At 48.3% G+C, this 16,397-nt stretch overlaps 2 protein-coding genes across 5 annotated transcripts in view; one reads left to right on the top strand and one right to left on the bottom strand.

The window, feature by feature from the left end:
• The first annotated feature begins 1,269 nt into the window (after positions 1 to 1,269).
• dnph1 (2'-deoxynucleoside 5'-phosphate N-hydrolase 1) lies at positions 1,270 to 3,304 on the top strand. 3 transcript variants are annotated; one of them, XM_013914430.1, is made up of 4 exons: positions 1,270 to 1,626; positions 2,534 to 2,605; positions 2,698 to 2,796; positions 2,876 to 3,304. In XM_013914430.1, exons 1-4 carry the CDS (start codon positions 1,446 to 1,448, stop codon positions 2,989 to 2,991), a joined length of 468 nt encoding a protein of 155 aa, XP_013769884.1. In that variant the 5' UTR covers positions 1,270 to 1,445; the 3' UTR covers positions 2,992 to 3,304. The 3 variants fall into 3 exon arrangements, with proteins under 3 accessions (XP_013769884.1, XP_013769883.1, XP_005747467.1); XM_013914429.1 differs by having other exon boundaries at positions 1,271 to 1,626; positions 2,686 to 2,796; XM_005747410.2 differs by having other exon boundaries at positions 1,274 to 1,581; positions 2,686 to 2,796.
• A 4,357-nt stretch (positions 3,305 to 7,661) lies between these two features.
• The window catches only part of tjap1 (tight junction associated protein 1 (peripheral)), a 24,045-nt gene continuing 15,309 nt past the window's right edge, over positions 7,662 to 16,397 (bottom strand). Inside the window, exons 5-12 of one of the 2 annotated variants that reach the window (XM_005747407.2) lie at positions 16,114 to 16,142; positions 15,723 to 15,884; positions 15,039 to 15,105; positions 13,076 to 13,105; positions 11,623 to 11,730; positions 11,291 to 11,374; positions 9,425 to 10,093; positions 7,662 to 9,309 (exon numbers count right to left, since the gene is read on the bottom strand). In XM_005747407.2, coding sequence (XP_005747464.1) covers positions 8,656 to 9,309; positions 9,425 to 10,093; positions 11,291 to 11,374; positions 11,623 to 11,730; positions 13,076 to 13,105; positions 15,039 to 15,105; positions 15,723 to 15,884; positions 16,114 to 16,142 — 1,803 coding nt within the window. In that variant the 3' untranslated portion in view covers positions 7,662 to 8,655. The remainder of the gene's footprint in view (positions 9,310 to 9,424; positions 10,094 to 11,290; positions 11,375 to 11,622; positions 11,731 to 13,075; positions 13,106 to 15,038; positions 15,106 to 15,722; positions 15,885 to 16,113; positions 16,143 to 16,397) is intronic. The other variant, XM_005747408.2, reaches the window with a different exon arrangement.

Below are 16,397 nucleotides of genomic sequence, written 5' to 3'. Positions count from 1 at the left end.
GTTGTTTCTTCTCCGACCTTCACTTTTTGATTTATTGATCGTGTACATATGGGATAATAAAGGTTTCATCAAATTCAGACTTCCTGTACGTCAGTTTTTCCAAAATGAAAGCCTGTATTTCAGAGTAATGTTCTGATGCATTCACAGCTGTGTGTAGTCACAGGTGAACAGGAAGTCAGCAGAAAACTCACCTGAGTCTACTTCAGATAAAAAAAACAAAACAAAGAGGTCACATGATGTGTCTTAAAGTGAAGATATTCATGATGTTTACTCGATTTAATAACTAAAACTCAGAACAGACACAAATATTTACAGCAACAGCACAAAAATATGAAACATCATGAACAGTAACAGATTCTTTTTCACTCCAAAAAGAAGTTGTATCATAAACAAAAGTGCATTTTGTTGTTTTCACAGTTTTCTGCTTCCCACATTTATATTTATGGAAGAGAAATGTTCAGTGTGAGTCACTGCCGTCAACAACCCCGAACACGAGTGCTACTGATCCAGTCTGATCCAACACAAGCACCTTTCCAAGATAAACCACAAATCTGGTTATCAACCCGAACCTGAAGATGTGGATTCAAATGTGTTGAGGCGCTTCTTTCGGGTCGTATCAATGAATTATCGTCTTTAATAAATACATGAAGATCTCCAGTGCTGTTTCACAATAGTGACACAGTCAATAACTCCAAATACAACAGCAGGGGTTCAGAGGTCACCTCTGTGGAGTAAAGCTCTGCAGGGAAGCAGATGTTCCCCACAGCTGTGCCAGAAAACTCCCGACAGGTGATCTACTGGCAGGCTGACAGCACCTGTAAACAACGCCAGGAGCCACATCCATCAAATAATATCTGTGTTTATGAATTACTGTGCAGGACAGCAACAGCTGTTTCTGACAGTGCGACAGAATCGGAGGAACTTTGTTTGCAAACTGCAAAAATCTGAAGCCTCCAAACTGGAAAAACATCCAGGCGGAAATACAGGGAGGGAGAATCGGAAACCAGCTGTAAAGTACCTGTTAGTGGAAACACTTTTAGTGTGTCAGAGACCTTTGACAGTTGATGTTGTGCTTTGAAATGCCTTATTTTGAAACGACAGATAGTTTGTCAGGACTAAACCACAGAAGAATAAGTTTGATTTTTAAATTTTATTTCACCCTAAACTCTGTCTGAGCCAATCAGAGTCTAAGCAGCCAATCACAGCAGTGGAAATAAACACCTGTGTGTGGTTATAGATACAGGTGGGGGTGACCCTCAGGTGTCAGACCCCGTGAAGGCACGCGATCCCGATGAGGAGGAGGAGGGCTGTTGGCCTTTCACCTCCGTGACGTTCAGCTACCTGTCAGTCTGAGCTCAGGGCGCAAGCTCCGAGCACGGTCACCTGTTTCCGGTGACGTATAGCGACAGCGCGGGAACCGTCAGTAGAGTCTGAGTAGAAACGGGATGAAGGTTTATTTCTGCGGCAGCATCCGCGGCGGGAGGGACGACGTGCACGTGTACCGGAGGATCGTGCACGCGCTACAGAGCTACGGGACCGTATTGACCGAGCACGTGAGCAGCGCCGAGCTCAGCGACAGAGGTCAGAGGTCACACACAGAAAACTCATATGCTCATATGAACAAAGGTAGGACGATTTGCCACTGAAGTTCGTGTTGTGCGCATGCGTAGAAACAACGGGTAGGATGGTTTGTCGGGTAGGATGGATTCCCAGAACACCGGCAGTCAGAACGGTGCGCGTTCACATGGTGGAAGAGGCTGGGAATCGATTTCTCTGATTCTATTCGATTCCAACTGAGACAGTCAGAAATATCATAATTCTGATCAGTTATCAGCACATCTCCATGTTTTATGTCTGTGTATGAAAACAAAGCTGTGAGACTTCAGAATCAGAATCTTTTATTGATCCATCCATTCATCCATCAGGTGTGAGAGCATTACAGCAGAGGCCTTCGTGTCAAAGTAACTGAGGATAAAAACATAGAGAACATTTTCCTGCTTTGGCTTTTTATAGCAGATAACCTCAAAAATATTAAACTGAAGCAAACCATGAATCAGCATGTGAACATTACCTGATGCTGCTGAAGTGAAGCACAGCAAAGTTACAGACACAGCTGAGCAAACATTTGTTCAGTATTGAAGAGCAGAAATGAGGCTGTGATGTCAGAGGCCGACACTGAACACAGCAGCAGACTGGTGCCTGACAATAACAGCGCTTTGATGGTAAACTGGTCTCTGAGGACACAGAGGGAGAGAGAGCTGTGCAGGAAGTAACAGCCAAAGTCAGAGTGACGAGCTTTATCAAACGTGAAGCATCAGAGAGGGCGAGGTCACACCAGCACCTGCTGACCTCCAAGGTAAAAAAAAAATAAAAAAATAAAAAAGATTCAGAAATAAAAGCATTTGCGTCACAAAAATGGGCGGAGTCACATTAACTGTATCCATTTCAGGTTTGGTTTTCTGGTTCTGACCTTCAAAATAAGAGTGTTTGTGTGTGCGTTATGTCACTGAACTGCTGCACTATGATTGGACAGGAGAGAACAATGCAGCGTCCGGGGACCAGGCCATTCACAACCGAGACTTGGATTGGCTGCGTCAATCTGATGGTGAGAACCAATCGTTTTGTTGATCGTTGATCACGGAATTTGAGCCAGTGACCCATGTGACTTCTGACCTCTGATCTCAGTGGTTGTTGCAGAGGTGACGCAGCCGTCTCTGGGTGTTGGCTACGAGCTTGGTCGAGCCGTCGATATGAAGAAAAAAATCTTCTGCCTGTTTAGACCATCGTCAGGACGAAGTGAGTGCACTTCCTGTTTCCTCATTGACACGCTTCAACCTGGTTGGCTGCTTCGTGCTGACTTCCTGTTTCTGTGCAGTCCTGTCGGCCATGATCCGAGGAGCCACTGACGTCAAGAACTTTGTGGTGCGAGATTACAGCGAGGACGAGGTGGAGAAGGTTCTGGAACAGTTCTTCTGTAGCCTGAAAAACTGAAAGCAGCTGTTCCAGATGTGCATCGCCTTCCTAACTAAAGTGAAGCCCTGTGATTGGTCCATGTCTGTTAAAATCAAAGCAATTTCTTTTCCAATTGAGATCGTGAATGTTCTTGTGCTTTTAATGTGAAGGGACATGCTTCACGTGTCTCTGAGGATATTTCTTGCTGAAATGGTCATTATGGTTCTGATGGTTTCAGGTGATTCTCTTCTATTTTTTTCCTGAAACCGTTTTAAATTCAAAGACTCTGATTTGGTTCATACTTAATGTAAAAGTTCAAAGGTCCCCCTGCATTAAAATACTCCGGACAGTCCGTTCTCCGGCTGATTCCTTGTTCACTGGAAGCTTGTTACAGGTGATTCAAACTGCATTACCCACAATCCTTTGCTGAGTTATCGCACAGAGGGAGGCGCAGCAAGACTCAGTTCCTGCGGCTACCAGCAGGTGGCAGCAGAGCCTGATACAAATCTGTGTGTGGGGCTACCGTCCAGCCTCAGAGGAAACGGTCGCTGACGAGGCGTTCGGGAACAGCTTGATAAACCTGGTTATTTTTGCAAGCAGGTAACAGGAGCGTCCACAGACGCTACAGACCAGGTGTAACATACCTGGACGTTGGAATCTTTATTCCACTCGATCGACATAAGCTCTGACATCTGGAATTCCACCCTAAATACATGAGGAAAGGCTGCTGCTCCTCCTCCCAACATTAAGCTACAAACTCCACACGCGTCACAGTGGGGGAAAATCTGCTGCTCAATGCATTTATTGATCAATCACTGAAAAGCAGTCCATCTCTGCATCCACATTCAGAACTGCGGCGCCATCAGGAGGTTGCCAGGTCCATCCCGGCTCCACCTCCTCGACCATCGCAGTGGTAATGGATTAGATTTCAAGGCACCCAAAGCACTTTACAATACCACAATTCATTCACTCTCACATTCACACACTGGTGGAGGCAGCTACAGTTGTAGCCACAGCTGCCCTGGGGCAGACTGACAGAAGCCATATCGCGCCATCGGCCCCTCTGGCCAACACCAGTAGGCGGTAGGGTAAAGTGTCTTGCCCAAGGACACAACGACCAGGACAGAGAGTCCAGGGATCGAACCAACTCCCTGAGCCACGGTCGCCCCTAGTAGATAAAAACCTGCTTGGGCATGGGTAACAGAAGCATCGCCCATTTACTTGCGCAGTACCTCAGGGAACTACGCGAAGGTCTCACAGGTCATGTGACCCCACGATGAGAACGCAAAAGGTCGAACACAGAGCGCCTGCTTCAGTCAGTCACACTGTTCATGAGCTGCTGTATTAATAAAGTTTGAACCAGGAAGTGAAGCTCAGACACGAGACGATCTGATTGGTTTGTACTGCATGAAGGAAATAAACTCCAACCTGACTTAAAGGTCCTTAAAACAATAACAGGCGAGGAGGCGGAGCTTTGTTTAAAATATTTTATTAGCTTTAAAATATACATTGTTTACAAACTGAGAAAATAAAATCGTCAGAGATTAACAGTCTGTTTCTGTCCGCCAGGCGAGACGCGGCAAGGACAGGAAACCACCCAGCTGACCCCAAAAACACCGCGCCTGGGGTCAGAGGTCGTGACCTCAGACAGCACCTGTTGGGGGGAGAGCGTAAGGGGCGGGATTACAATCAGACACTCCCCCACTAGTTACCGTTTGTCGGTCCTCGGGTGACTCCATGTCGTCTTCACATAAGCCCCCCGCCCGTCCGTCCGCCCGCAGCCATGATGGTGTCGGCTTGGTGCAGACACATCGAAACAGAACGAAAAAAGAAAATACAGTAGAAACGTGTGTTTACCTTTTTAGCGCCAACAGTGAGGCCGCCCAGCTCCACCTGCACAGGTGAGCCAACTAATACAGAGGCTTCCAAACAGGATCTGACTCATCAACGCCATTTTTTAAAAATCATCTACTCTGTAAAAGGAGACGCATAACAGCGCAACACCACACGTTAGCAAGCACTGATAACGGAGCTTCCAAAAACATCAGACGAACACGACAACAGGAGCTGCTCGCCGCTGTCACGGGGCCTGGAAATCAAGGACCCACTGACGCGAACACTTGCATGTTTCTCTGATGCATGCTGGGACACAGAGTCACTTTAAACAGGAAGCAGACAAGAAAACACCACTTCAGTCTGACCTTAGATCACCAGAGTCGTTCATCACCGTTTCCTACCTCTTTAGTTAATACTTTTCAGAATAAAAGCATTAACTAAAGGCTACAACACACTGACGCTGTGAAGCGTTTTAATGTGAAGGGTAAAACAAGCAGAGTGATGTCATTGCTCCGACAAGTCGCATCATTAAAGATGTACGAGTCCTCATGTATCATCTATTTATACTCTCTCTCTCACACACTGACACACACACACACACACACACACACACACACACACCTACCTTTTGGTTTTGTACCAGGTAAACGGTACCAGGACTCCGACCCTGAAACCTGGTCTGTTTGGAAAGTCTCAGTGACCTCATTACTCACAGTCTCACACTCTCTCTCTCACACACACACACACACACACACACTGAAATATTAGCGAGACGGAAAAAAGGTGAATAATTTAACAGCAGCTGACGACTCCAGCAGGAGGACGACGTGTCTGCAGGATGAAGGACTCGCAAAAGGAAAACAAGGTTTAAATGTTTCATTAGCTCGCAGCTTTGAGCTGCTCGCTCCGCTTGTCTATGTTTTATTCACCTGCAGTCTGAGCAGGAAGCCCCGCCCACCTTCACCTCAGTGTTTCCACTGGAAAAATGCCTGAAATGTCCTCACAAACACCTCAAGTCTCTATCAATACGACCCCCCCCAAACACACACACACAGTCCACCTGGACACGCTCAGGGTTCGATGCTCCGGCGTGACGTTTGGTGCGGATTCGTTTACTTTTTCTGCTGTTTAATTTCAACTGAATCAGTGCGTACTCTTTTGGTCTGTTTCCCACCATCTGTCAACTAACAATCTGAAAACTACATCACTGTGACATCATCACGGTGTATAATGGGGCAGATGTAGCATGTTGTGAGGTCAAACAGAGATGGCGTCCTTCAGCGAGACATCGCGTGCTGATTCACATCGTCAAAGTTATGATTAAAAAACAAACAAACAAACAAAAAACCCCAAAAAAAACCTCAGTCCCACGACGCCACGGTTGGACCAAGATGCCTCACTTCCTGTTTGAACTGTGAGTTACAGCAGCGGGCACATCTGACCTCACATGCGGTCACTGCGTGGTCGCTACTGTCACTAGTCGTTACCAGACGTACGAGTTAATCCAGTTGGTAAAATTTAAATTGACCAATGGCGGTAATTGATTGTGTCCTAAATATCATGCAGCCATCTGCCACCAGGTGGCGCATCGCTGTTGAGAAATGCCATAAACGTGAACATGAACTCCTCGACGTTTCCCCAGAGGAGGGAGGCGTGAACTTCCCTGCTGTCACTTCAGATAATTGTCGGTGTGCATTGTTCATAATGCTCGCACAGCGTTTAGTCCGTTAAGTTTCAGACATACGCACAGGTGTGTAAATGTCACGTAGCATGCACACGGGCAGTTTACATCTCAGAAAGCGCTGAAACTCATCAAACAGTCGATTGTCGCTACGCCACAACCACAACTCGACCTTCCCACCACATCAGCGAGCGGCCTAGCTTTAACTTGTCAGCGGCTGCAGCGCTCTCCGCTGTGACATCACGTCCCGTGAAAGCGGCTGAAAACTGTGAGCAGCTCCCGTTTCTGTAAATAGTTTTCTCTGCAGGAAACCTGAAAAAAGCCCCTGAACATTCCACCATTAATCCGTCCAATGATCGATCACCTCCGTTAGTCAGAGAGGCGGGACCAATCGATGACCCAACGTCGGGCCTCGGTGGGAGTGACAATCAGAGCTGTGAGGAGGCAACGAGCTGACATTCAATCAGAAGAAGAACAGAGTGAGGTCAGGTACGGAGGCTCACAGGTGCCACAAATATAAACTCCTCCAGGCCACCGGGGGCACTGCAGGAAGTCAAACAGATTCTTTGATTTCTGTTTTAACCCCAATTTCCCCCACTATAGAGGCTTTTATTTTGTAGGAATCAGTTTGCTATTTAAAGGAATATCAGTAGAGTTTTTGTTTTCAATCATCACTTAAATGAAACTGAGCATTTCTGGCACCGACAGGCTTCCGTAGACGCACGACAAAAGCACAAACTGACCAGGGGGGGGGGAAAAAAAAAAAAAAAAAAAAAAAAAAAAAAAAAAAAAAAATCACAAATCTATAAACGGCAAACAATAAAACTAATAACAGATCAATACTCAATATTTCACAACAAAAAAAACAAAAACATGACAGCAAAAAAACAAAACTGGTACATTCCAGGTGTGAGTTGAGAAGAAGCCCCGCCCCCAACCCACAGGCTGGGTGTTCGAGGGGGCAGAGGTGAATCTGGGTCAAAGGTCAAACCTCAGTCTGCAGCTCCACAACAAATCCATCAGCTGACTAAACAACAGGAAATCAATGATTAGTACAGACTTCAAAATAAGTCTTAGTAAAAAGACTTAGTGTGCCCGGTGTCACACTCACAACCATGGAGTGAGAGAGTGAGGGACTGAGGGCGAGCGAGGCACTGTCTGTGTGTGTCTCTTCAAAATAAAAGTTTTGCTTTTAAAATCTGTTTTTCTGCTCTGACACACACACACACACACACGACGTGGTTTTGAATGTTGATTGTTCAGAATTTAACTGAACCTTTAATTGTCCACATACTTTTGCTCATACTGTATAAACTCTATATGCAGACTCATAATCAAAGACGCCATATGGACATAAATATGCGGACACCTTCGTGGAGAACCAACCAGTCAAAAGTATTTCTTTTCCAAATTCACAGAAACGTCAAACTTCGGTTTAGGCTGTCCACATACGGATGGACATTATCTGATGATTGATTGATAATCAGCTGATCAGAACTCTATTGGCCTCATTCACCAATATTTGCGTGGAAACGTTCTTAAACGGCGCCATATTACAGCTGGATTCACATGTGTACCGGCCGTTAATCCGTTAACCAGCCCTGCGCAATTGCAATATAATTAGCATACTATCCACATATGGCCCCGCCCCCATTTCTCTATCCAAGGACACACGCTTACGTGTCTAAGGCGAAGAAAAGGAAACTTGAATAATAGTGTCCAAGGAGGCCAGAAGAGGCGGATCTTTCCACAGTGTTTCCACGGGAGCGACCACGGTTCAAACGTAAACAAACCAAGTGACGGTCAGGCTAATGGGAGTGCTGAATATGTGACGTGGACGCTGCAGCGTTCTCTGACTGCGCGTACGGATTCAGGTACAAAAACAGAAATCACAGATTTGTGTGGACGCATTGTTAGTGAACGACGCCCGCACACGTGCACACGGTTTGCCAAGTGTTACGATTGACGTGTCCACATACTTCTGGCCATGTCTCCTCTCTGCTACATCATCACCACTCTCGACACGTCATCAGACCAAAAGTATGTGGACAGTGATTCGTGTCTCACGCACACACCCGGGTCGGGCGGCGAGCTCGGCATACGGTAGAGTATGGCTATATCCTGGATGGGTGTGACCTCTGACCTCAGCATCAGGTCAGTGGAGCACAGTGCGGGGCGAGCAAGCATCAGTCCAGCAGTGTGCCTTGCTCCTGGGCGCGGGTCAGGCTGTCTTTCCGGTGCAGGTGGTGCACTCCCATCCTCTTCGGGCTCTTCTGGGGCCGATGCAGCGCGATGGCGCCAAGGGCGGGGTCCAAGTCCATTAGACGGGTTGAGATGACGGGCAGTTCGTGGGGCAGGATGTCTCTCTCCTCCCCTGAGCTCTCGCCCTCCTCCTCCAGCTCCCTGCGGGCGTCACCGGGGCTGGTCACCACGGTGACTGCAGTGTCCCCGCTCCCGCCGTCATCATCCAGGTTCATCAGCAGCTGCTCTCCCTCCTCCTCCTCCGAACAGTCCCTGCCGCCGTAACAGCCCCGCCTCCCCACCCGCTGCTCGGTGTCGGTGTCTGTGTCAAGGCTGGAGCCGCGGCTCGGTGTCCAGCTGCGTGCCGATGAGCCTTCCTCACCGTCAGAGTACGCCGCCCTGTGCCGGTCTGAGGAGGAGGCCACTCCCACCGCCACCTGCCTCCTCCTCTGCAGCTCCTGAGCCGTCTGGCTACTGAAGGACGTGCGGTGCAGCAGCGTGCCGTCGCTGGACGGCGCCATCTTCTCCACGAACATCCGCTGCCAGTTGGCGAGCAGGTCTTCCTCAGAGCTGCCAGAGCTCGCGAGGACACTGGGTGCCTGAGTGGGAGGGGTTAAAAACAACAACATCATCATCATCATCATCATCATCATCATTGTCGTAAGCTCGCATCTGAGATTTAACTAGTGTGATGGTGGGTGGGGCTTCAGTTACCTGAGGCGGGCTGCTGAATGGGCTGGACTGGCTGGACAGCGGCTCGCTGGGGGCGTCTCTCTGTGATGGTGGCGTGCGCTGTTGGGCTCCAGAGGAGGAGGAGGGGGCGGGGCTGCCAGGTGCCAACCGCTCGTCGTCATTCTGCACGAGGCTCAGCGAGATGGCCTGCCTCGTGGCGTATGTGCAGTTGGGCAGCGGCGAGTTTTTCGGGATCTTCACTTTGTCGTCCGACGAGAACTCGATGACCTTGCGCCCGGGGTAGAGGGGGTGGGGTGGAGGTGGCGCCGGGTACGGGTTCAGCTTCTCGAAAGATGGAGCTCCACCTGCCTCTTCATCCAAGCTGCTTTGACTGCGACACGAGCCGTTCTGCTGCGACGCCTCCTGACCGGCACCGTTCTCCCGGCCTCGCCCCTCTGACCCCCCGGGGCCCGTCATGTCCACGTGCACGAAGACGTCTTCGGCGACGGGCCGGCCGCAGCTGCTGGACTGGGCAGAGTTCAGGACCAGCGGCTCGGGTTTCTCTAGGACACGGGCGATGACCGAGGTCGGCACGACGTCGGCGGGCGTCAAACTGAGCGTGTCTGGGTCCTGAGAGCTGGGGGCGGGGCCTCGCTCTGGGAGACTGCTCTTCATGTGTTTGTTCAGCATGTCCTGAAGCTCTGAGGGCAGCTGCGCACACACACACACACACACACACACACACACACACACACACACACAGGTTTAATTCCCGTTCTTTCGGCACTCAGCTCCACATATAGGGTCACAAACTAAAGTCTTCATCAGCCAATAAACTGTAGGTCTAAAACAAGAAGTTACAGAACCTGCAGTACCTCTAACAACCAGCAGAGGCAGCAGTGAGTCAGTCCCCCGAGTTACAACATCACAGCAGAAATGAACGTGTTTACGGCCGAACACACAAACTGTTTGGTCTCTACGGTAACACCTCTATCACGAGATGCAGATGACACAGTTTTATATATCAAAGAAAAGTCAGAGACAAATGTAACACCTGTCCATGGGGAGGATGCTTTTAAGTCACTTGTCTAAACTGTATTGAGGTTTAAGGTTTCCATTATTAGGGGCGTGGCCTCTTGCTGCTAATGGTCTGCTAGGCTTCACCTGAACTGGAGCTCTTTGATACCTACGGCCAGATAACCACGCCTCTCACCCAAATATGTCACTTCCTGTTCCAGAAATCCAGCGCAGAGCTGAAGTCATGTGCAGTGGTTGTCATGGTGACCCATTTCAAAGTCAGTAGTCCTCACAAACACAAACACACACACACACACACACTCCTGGAAATATCCGTGTGTGTCTCTAAACTAATGGGTCTGATGCAGGCAGCAGATCGATCCCACTCTCACGCTTTAATGGCATTAGCGCGTGTGCCAGTTTCCTCCATTAAAGCGTAATACTGGGGATTCATTCGCCCGCTTCCTGCTGACCAGTGGAAAACTCCTCGCCATCTGCAGCGGCGAGGACCTTCCAGTGACGTCAGCTCTGACGTTCAGTACTGACACTCTGCCTGTCAGCTGGAGCAAGAAACTACCACAGTTGGAGCAGAGTGAGAGGCAGATGTGACCTTTGAACCCAGAGACACTGCTGAGCTACACTGCCCTGATAACTACAGGTAGGCCCGCCCTCAGCTGCTTCCTGCAGTGCTGTGACGCCACAGGGACTAAAATCCTCCCAAATTAACTTCACGTTTGTTTCACTCAGACCTCAAAACAATCAGGAAACAGTTCACTAGGGTCAGAGGTCAGCTGAGCAGGAGGTTCATTTTCTCAGAGTCGCCCCCTGCTGGACGTTTGAGAGACTGCAGATTCAGAGCATTTCCCACTCGTAATAATAAAAGTTACTCACATCAGCAAATTTGTGGTTCCTGAAGTGCGACTTGTTGCACTTGAGCAGCTGAACGGCCAAATTACAGTCCTGCCTGTAGCGCTCCTGCAGACAGAAGACAGCATCAGTCAGAGCACGCTCAGAGGAAACAGACACCATTAAACAAAATAAAAGCCCATCCTGCAGAACAATGGTTTTACAGAGACCGTCAATAGGGTCACAGCAAGTCTTGACAATCAGGAAGTTATCACACAGTAGTTTTTACTTCCTGTCGTCTCACTGTGAAACACCTGACACTTTGAACTTTGACCTGGAAGCTGAACGTTTTTACACAAGTGACTGTTTGTTCTCACGTTGAGCTCCTCCAGATGGTCGATTGTGTTTTTAGCCTCCAGCAGTTTGTTGGTGAGCTGCACGATCTCCTGGTCCATCGTCTTCTTGTCCCTCTCCACCTTCCGCAGCTGTGGGCGGGGTAAAGACAAAGCATTAGCGTACCAGCTATCAGTCACAGTAAAGCAGCCAATCAGGAGCCTGAGGCAACAGCAGGTGGGCCTTCAGCGGAAACCTACATTCAGATCATGTGGGAAAAAACTGAATTGCACATTTTTCCGTGTGGGCAACATGTTTGTAGTTTTCCGTGCAGCTCAGCCTCTCCTGTCAGCTTTTCAAACTAGTCCTCCTTCAGCCAGCGCTGTGAAGTTAAGCTAGTTTTCCCAGATCATTTGAATGCTGCATTAAGCCAGCAGCTCTTACAGATGCATTATGGGAAGCAGTGGCGTGTGCTAGGAGATCAATAAGATCGATAAGATCCCGATCAAAGCGCTGAAGCTGGAAAAAAAGCTTGATGTTCAGCTTTTACTCTGCAAGCACGTCTCAAACGTGAGCATAAGTTTTCTGCTCATCGTCAGATCAGGACCTTCGTCCGCAGCTAGAGGAACGCATTCTGCACGCGTGCAGCACCACGGAGAATGTAATGGACAAGCTCCGCCCACTGCAGGTGGAAATGAGCACCATTTGTTACTGACCAACAAGTGTGCTGTTCACAGCAGCTCTGGGAAAAAAAAAAAAAAAAAAAAAACGCTATTTTTTTTACATTTTTTTTTTAATGTCAAAAGTTCTGATTTCCAGAAACATTTTATATCAAAATATGTTTTTTAAAAAGCTGCAAGAAACACAAATATTTAGTCTTAAATCAACATTTTAACAAAGTCTGATTCTAAAAATACAAACGACATTTTTATCCAACAAACAGAAAAGTCGGGATTTAAAATTAAGATTTGATATTTCTCCAAAAGAGGAAAAACAAACTTGAGAAAATATTCCGGGAGAAAAGTATTTTTGATGGGAATGATTTTCCTCACTATCGTGAATGTTCGGTAATATCGGACACGTTTTTATCGTCTCTTCCTGAAGACGAACCTTCAGTTCGTCCTGATCCGTCAGGCGAGCTCAGAAAACCTAAAAGCTAAAAAAACAAAAAACAAAACAAAACTGGATGCACGACCGCCATTGGCGGAGATGGGTGGAGTTTGAACACCAAGCCCAAAAAGTTCAAAACGCAGCGAGCCGAGTCTTTAAGGCGGAAATCAGCCGGATCTTCAGTCCAGCTCGGTCACAGAGAACTTACAGTAACACTAAAGGAGGAACAGGTGGAGGCTGATGGAGGCTGAGCTCATGCCTCTCAAAGCTGCTCAGGTTTCTCCCAGAAAAATCAGTTTAACAGCTGAACGAGAGGACTTGGTACTCAAACAGGAGGAGGAGGAGGGGGGACAGAGAGGGAGGAGGAAGAAGAACATGAAACGCAACTGCATGAACCCATGTCTGACTGACAGCAGCCTGATGGAGGCGATGAGGATGGAGGTGATGAAGGTGGAGGTGATGAAGATGAGTCAATCCACCAGGGAGCAGCGTGCGAAAAAGGAGAAATAAAGAAACAGATGAAGAACGACAGTCAGACAAAAACAGGAAGTTTGTCAACTGTTCACCACCTCTAACCCCACCCACCCCAGCTGAGCTCCCACCCAAACTTTCAGAGGTCGCTGGCACCCCCTGTGCCCACTCAGCCAACAGTCATTGCGTGTTCGGCAGCGTGCACACCTGAGCACCAGAAATACAGCGGTTTATGACGCTGCCCGTGTCAGAGACCACTTACAGCTAGCTGGCTAACAATTGCCATTGCGGAGAGTAAACGCTACATCACTTTGTGCCTGTAAATTATATCCTAAGGAGTGAAATAAAAACTGACCACAGACACAAACAGGCTAACGTTAGCTGCTCAGCGAAACTGGAAAATAGCCTGTTAGCAATAATGTTAGCAACATAGCTACAGTTAGCCAGCTAGCTGTGAGTCCGCTGCACTGCATGAACCTGGGGACAGTTGGCTCACATGCTAGCACGAATAAACTGACACCCAGTATCCAATCTTTAAGTCTGACGTCATGAGCTGTTTCCGGGTCCAAACTCCGCTTCAGGTCCCAAAGTCAAACGAACACTGCAGCATCACAGAGAGTTAAAAACTGTCTAAATTCTTTCATCTTTAATAAAATGATCAGCGTTGCTGCTTTACCAGGTGTAACAATTAAGTTTATCATCCAGGCATCCATGAAAACGGAATTTATGACATTTAACGGAGTTAGAAGTTAGCAGGAAGTTAGCTCCCTAGCTTCTACCTAAACAGGATATAGCATGTCCTGACTGAGAGATTTCTGAAACAAATTCAAACGTACAGCTCTGCTATCACTTCCAGCATAAATGAAGACAGAAAACTAAACAGCAGTGACGTTTGTAGGGTTACTGAAGTTGTGCTAGCTGGTATATAATGATGTCCTATGTGATCGCTAGCTACACAGCTATGTTAGCATAACATAAACAGTGAAGCTGGAGGATGAATGCTAACTTTTTTCCACTCTATAAAAGTTAACGTGAAGGTTCCCGATGGTTAGAGACAAATGCAATCGCATGGCAGGATGCTGTAAACGGACCAAACTTCAGCCAGGAGAACAACTGAGATAATCCATCCACAATACGAGGTTAGTCATTCATATACTGCTGCATGGGCTGGGCTGCAGTTACATCATAAGGGTTTAAAACTAAGCAGCTGCAATAAAAACAGAGGCCGACAGTGATCACTGACTGTTTTTAGTAGCTTGTTCAGATTAAACAGAACAAGATACAAAACATTAAAACATGTTAAAAACACAACAGCCTTAATAAACAGAGCAGTTTAGACCCAGGGTTCATAAGTCATCACTTAAAGACCGAACAGCAGCTTCACTCTAATGTCCTCTCTGAAATGCCCGTGGAGCCACAGCAGCTCATTGTTTCTTTCATTTGGAGTCAGTGGGCGGAGTCATGCTGCTTGACACTCATTTGGCACTGTTAGTGATTGGTTGACTCAATTTCAACACCAATGCCAGCTAGCGTTGTCTGCGCTGCGTGAATAGTCACTGTGACAGTTTTTGAACAGGCCGTTCCTGCTGATGACATCACCATAAATGCACACACTCAGTAACATAACACACCCCTGCACTGCCCAGTAACCCAAGGTCACTGCACATGCTCAGTGGATTTGTAAAAAACACGGAACATTTTGTTTGAACAAACATGTCCAAACTGTAACCGTGGCTCTCCCACAGGTGATCAATACGCTGCCTCAGTGTTTTTATTCAGGTATTGATCAGTTATTGGATGAGCTCGATCAACCCTGTTGCTATGGTGCTCCCGAGTATCTCAAGGTCAAAGGTCAGGTGAGTGAGAGGCAGAGGTTTACCAGAGCGTGAAGTTTCTCCTCCAGATCCTGATTGGCTCTCTGAGACGCTGTGTAACTGTTCTGGAGTCTGCAGGTGGGAGAGAGAGAGAGCACCAGTATGAGTAATGCTCGCCCGACCGTAGACTGCAGCAGTGCGTTTGACCCTTCAATCGCTGCCGCGTCAGACACGGAAGCAGAGCGCTGGAGGCGAGGCTCATTGGAGGCCAGAGTGTTGAGCCGGAGCAGATAGAGACTCAGCGCTGTGATCAGCGTTTCCCCGCCTGTAGAGACGAGAAACCGCCACGTGGATGGGTCGCGTAAGAGACGACGGGACTCCATGTGTGGCTGTGACGGCGGGCGTCGCTGACAGGTACGTGAACAAGTACTTTCTGATCTGCGAGAAACACAGTACACACAGCAGCGTGACGGAGCGCGTGCAGACTCGGGCGCAGGCCGGTCAGCTGATTAACCTTCGATCAGAGCAAAGCACACGCGTACGGAAAGGGTCAGCTGATTTTATCGGCGCTGCGAGGATCGCGTTTGTTGGTTAAAGAAATCTCAACCGTGAGCGTACAGCTGCACGGGACCATTCATCAAAGTACAAGTACTGCAAACATCAAAGTACAAGTACTGCAAGTGTACTTCATGGAAGAGAGTGAGCGGTGCGACTGACACTCTCATTCCTGATGAACTGACTCCACCCACCTGCGGAACTTGTCTCTCATCTTGTCCAGGTCGTCTCGAGTCCGGCTAAGCTCCGCCTCCATGTAGTGGCGGTTGCTGTCAAACTCCGCCTCCATGGCCTCCATCTTGTGGGTGGTGAGAGAGAGGCGGCGCCGCAGGTCCTCATTCTGCTGCTGAAGGATTCTGGGAGGAGACAGGAAGTGATGAAGACAGAGCTTCCTGTTCAGAGACCACATGACCCTGGCTGAACTAAAAGCTGCTTCCTGTTAATAACCGACACTAACGGGACAAACAGCCCACACGTCCTTTAGTTTGAAGCTGCTTGATGACAAATGCTGCCCAGCTTCCTGTTTTAACGGCTAAGCTAATGAGAAGGCGTGACAGACAGGAAGTTACGTTCAAACGGACTCACCTGATCCTGTCCGAGTCCGACAACGCCTCCTGAAACACAACACGACATCATCAGACACACAACAAACTGCACTTTAAACTGTGTGTATGCACGTCACTCTGGACTCCGCCCTGCGCTCTGCTCTGTGCTTTCCGTCTCACTGTCACATGATTGGACGGACTGAAGCGGCCACCACACCCTTTGCAGCCGTAGCTCGGCTTACCGACACGCCGTCACCACACGCACGCAGCTGTATACAGGGAGTGCAGAATTATTAGGCAAATGAGTATTTTGTCCACATCATC

Source organism: Pundamilia nyererei, unplaced genomic scaffold (assembly GCF_000239375.1).
Source record: "Pundamilia nyererei isolate P.nyererei 1_Seehausen unplaced genomic scaffold, PunNye1.0 scaffold00197, whole genome shotgun sequence".
NCBI lineage: Eukaryota > Metazoa > Chordata > Actinopteri > Cichliformes > Cichlidae > Pundamilia > Pundamilia nyererei.
Note: the sequence above shows the minus strand (reverse complement) of the source record. Positions and strands in the feature narration are given on the sequence as shown.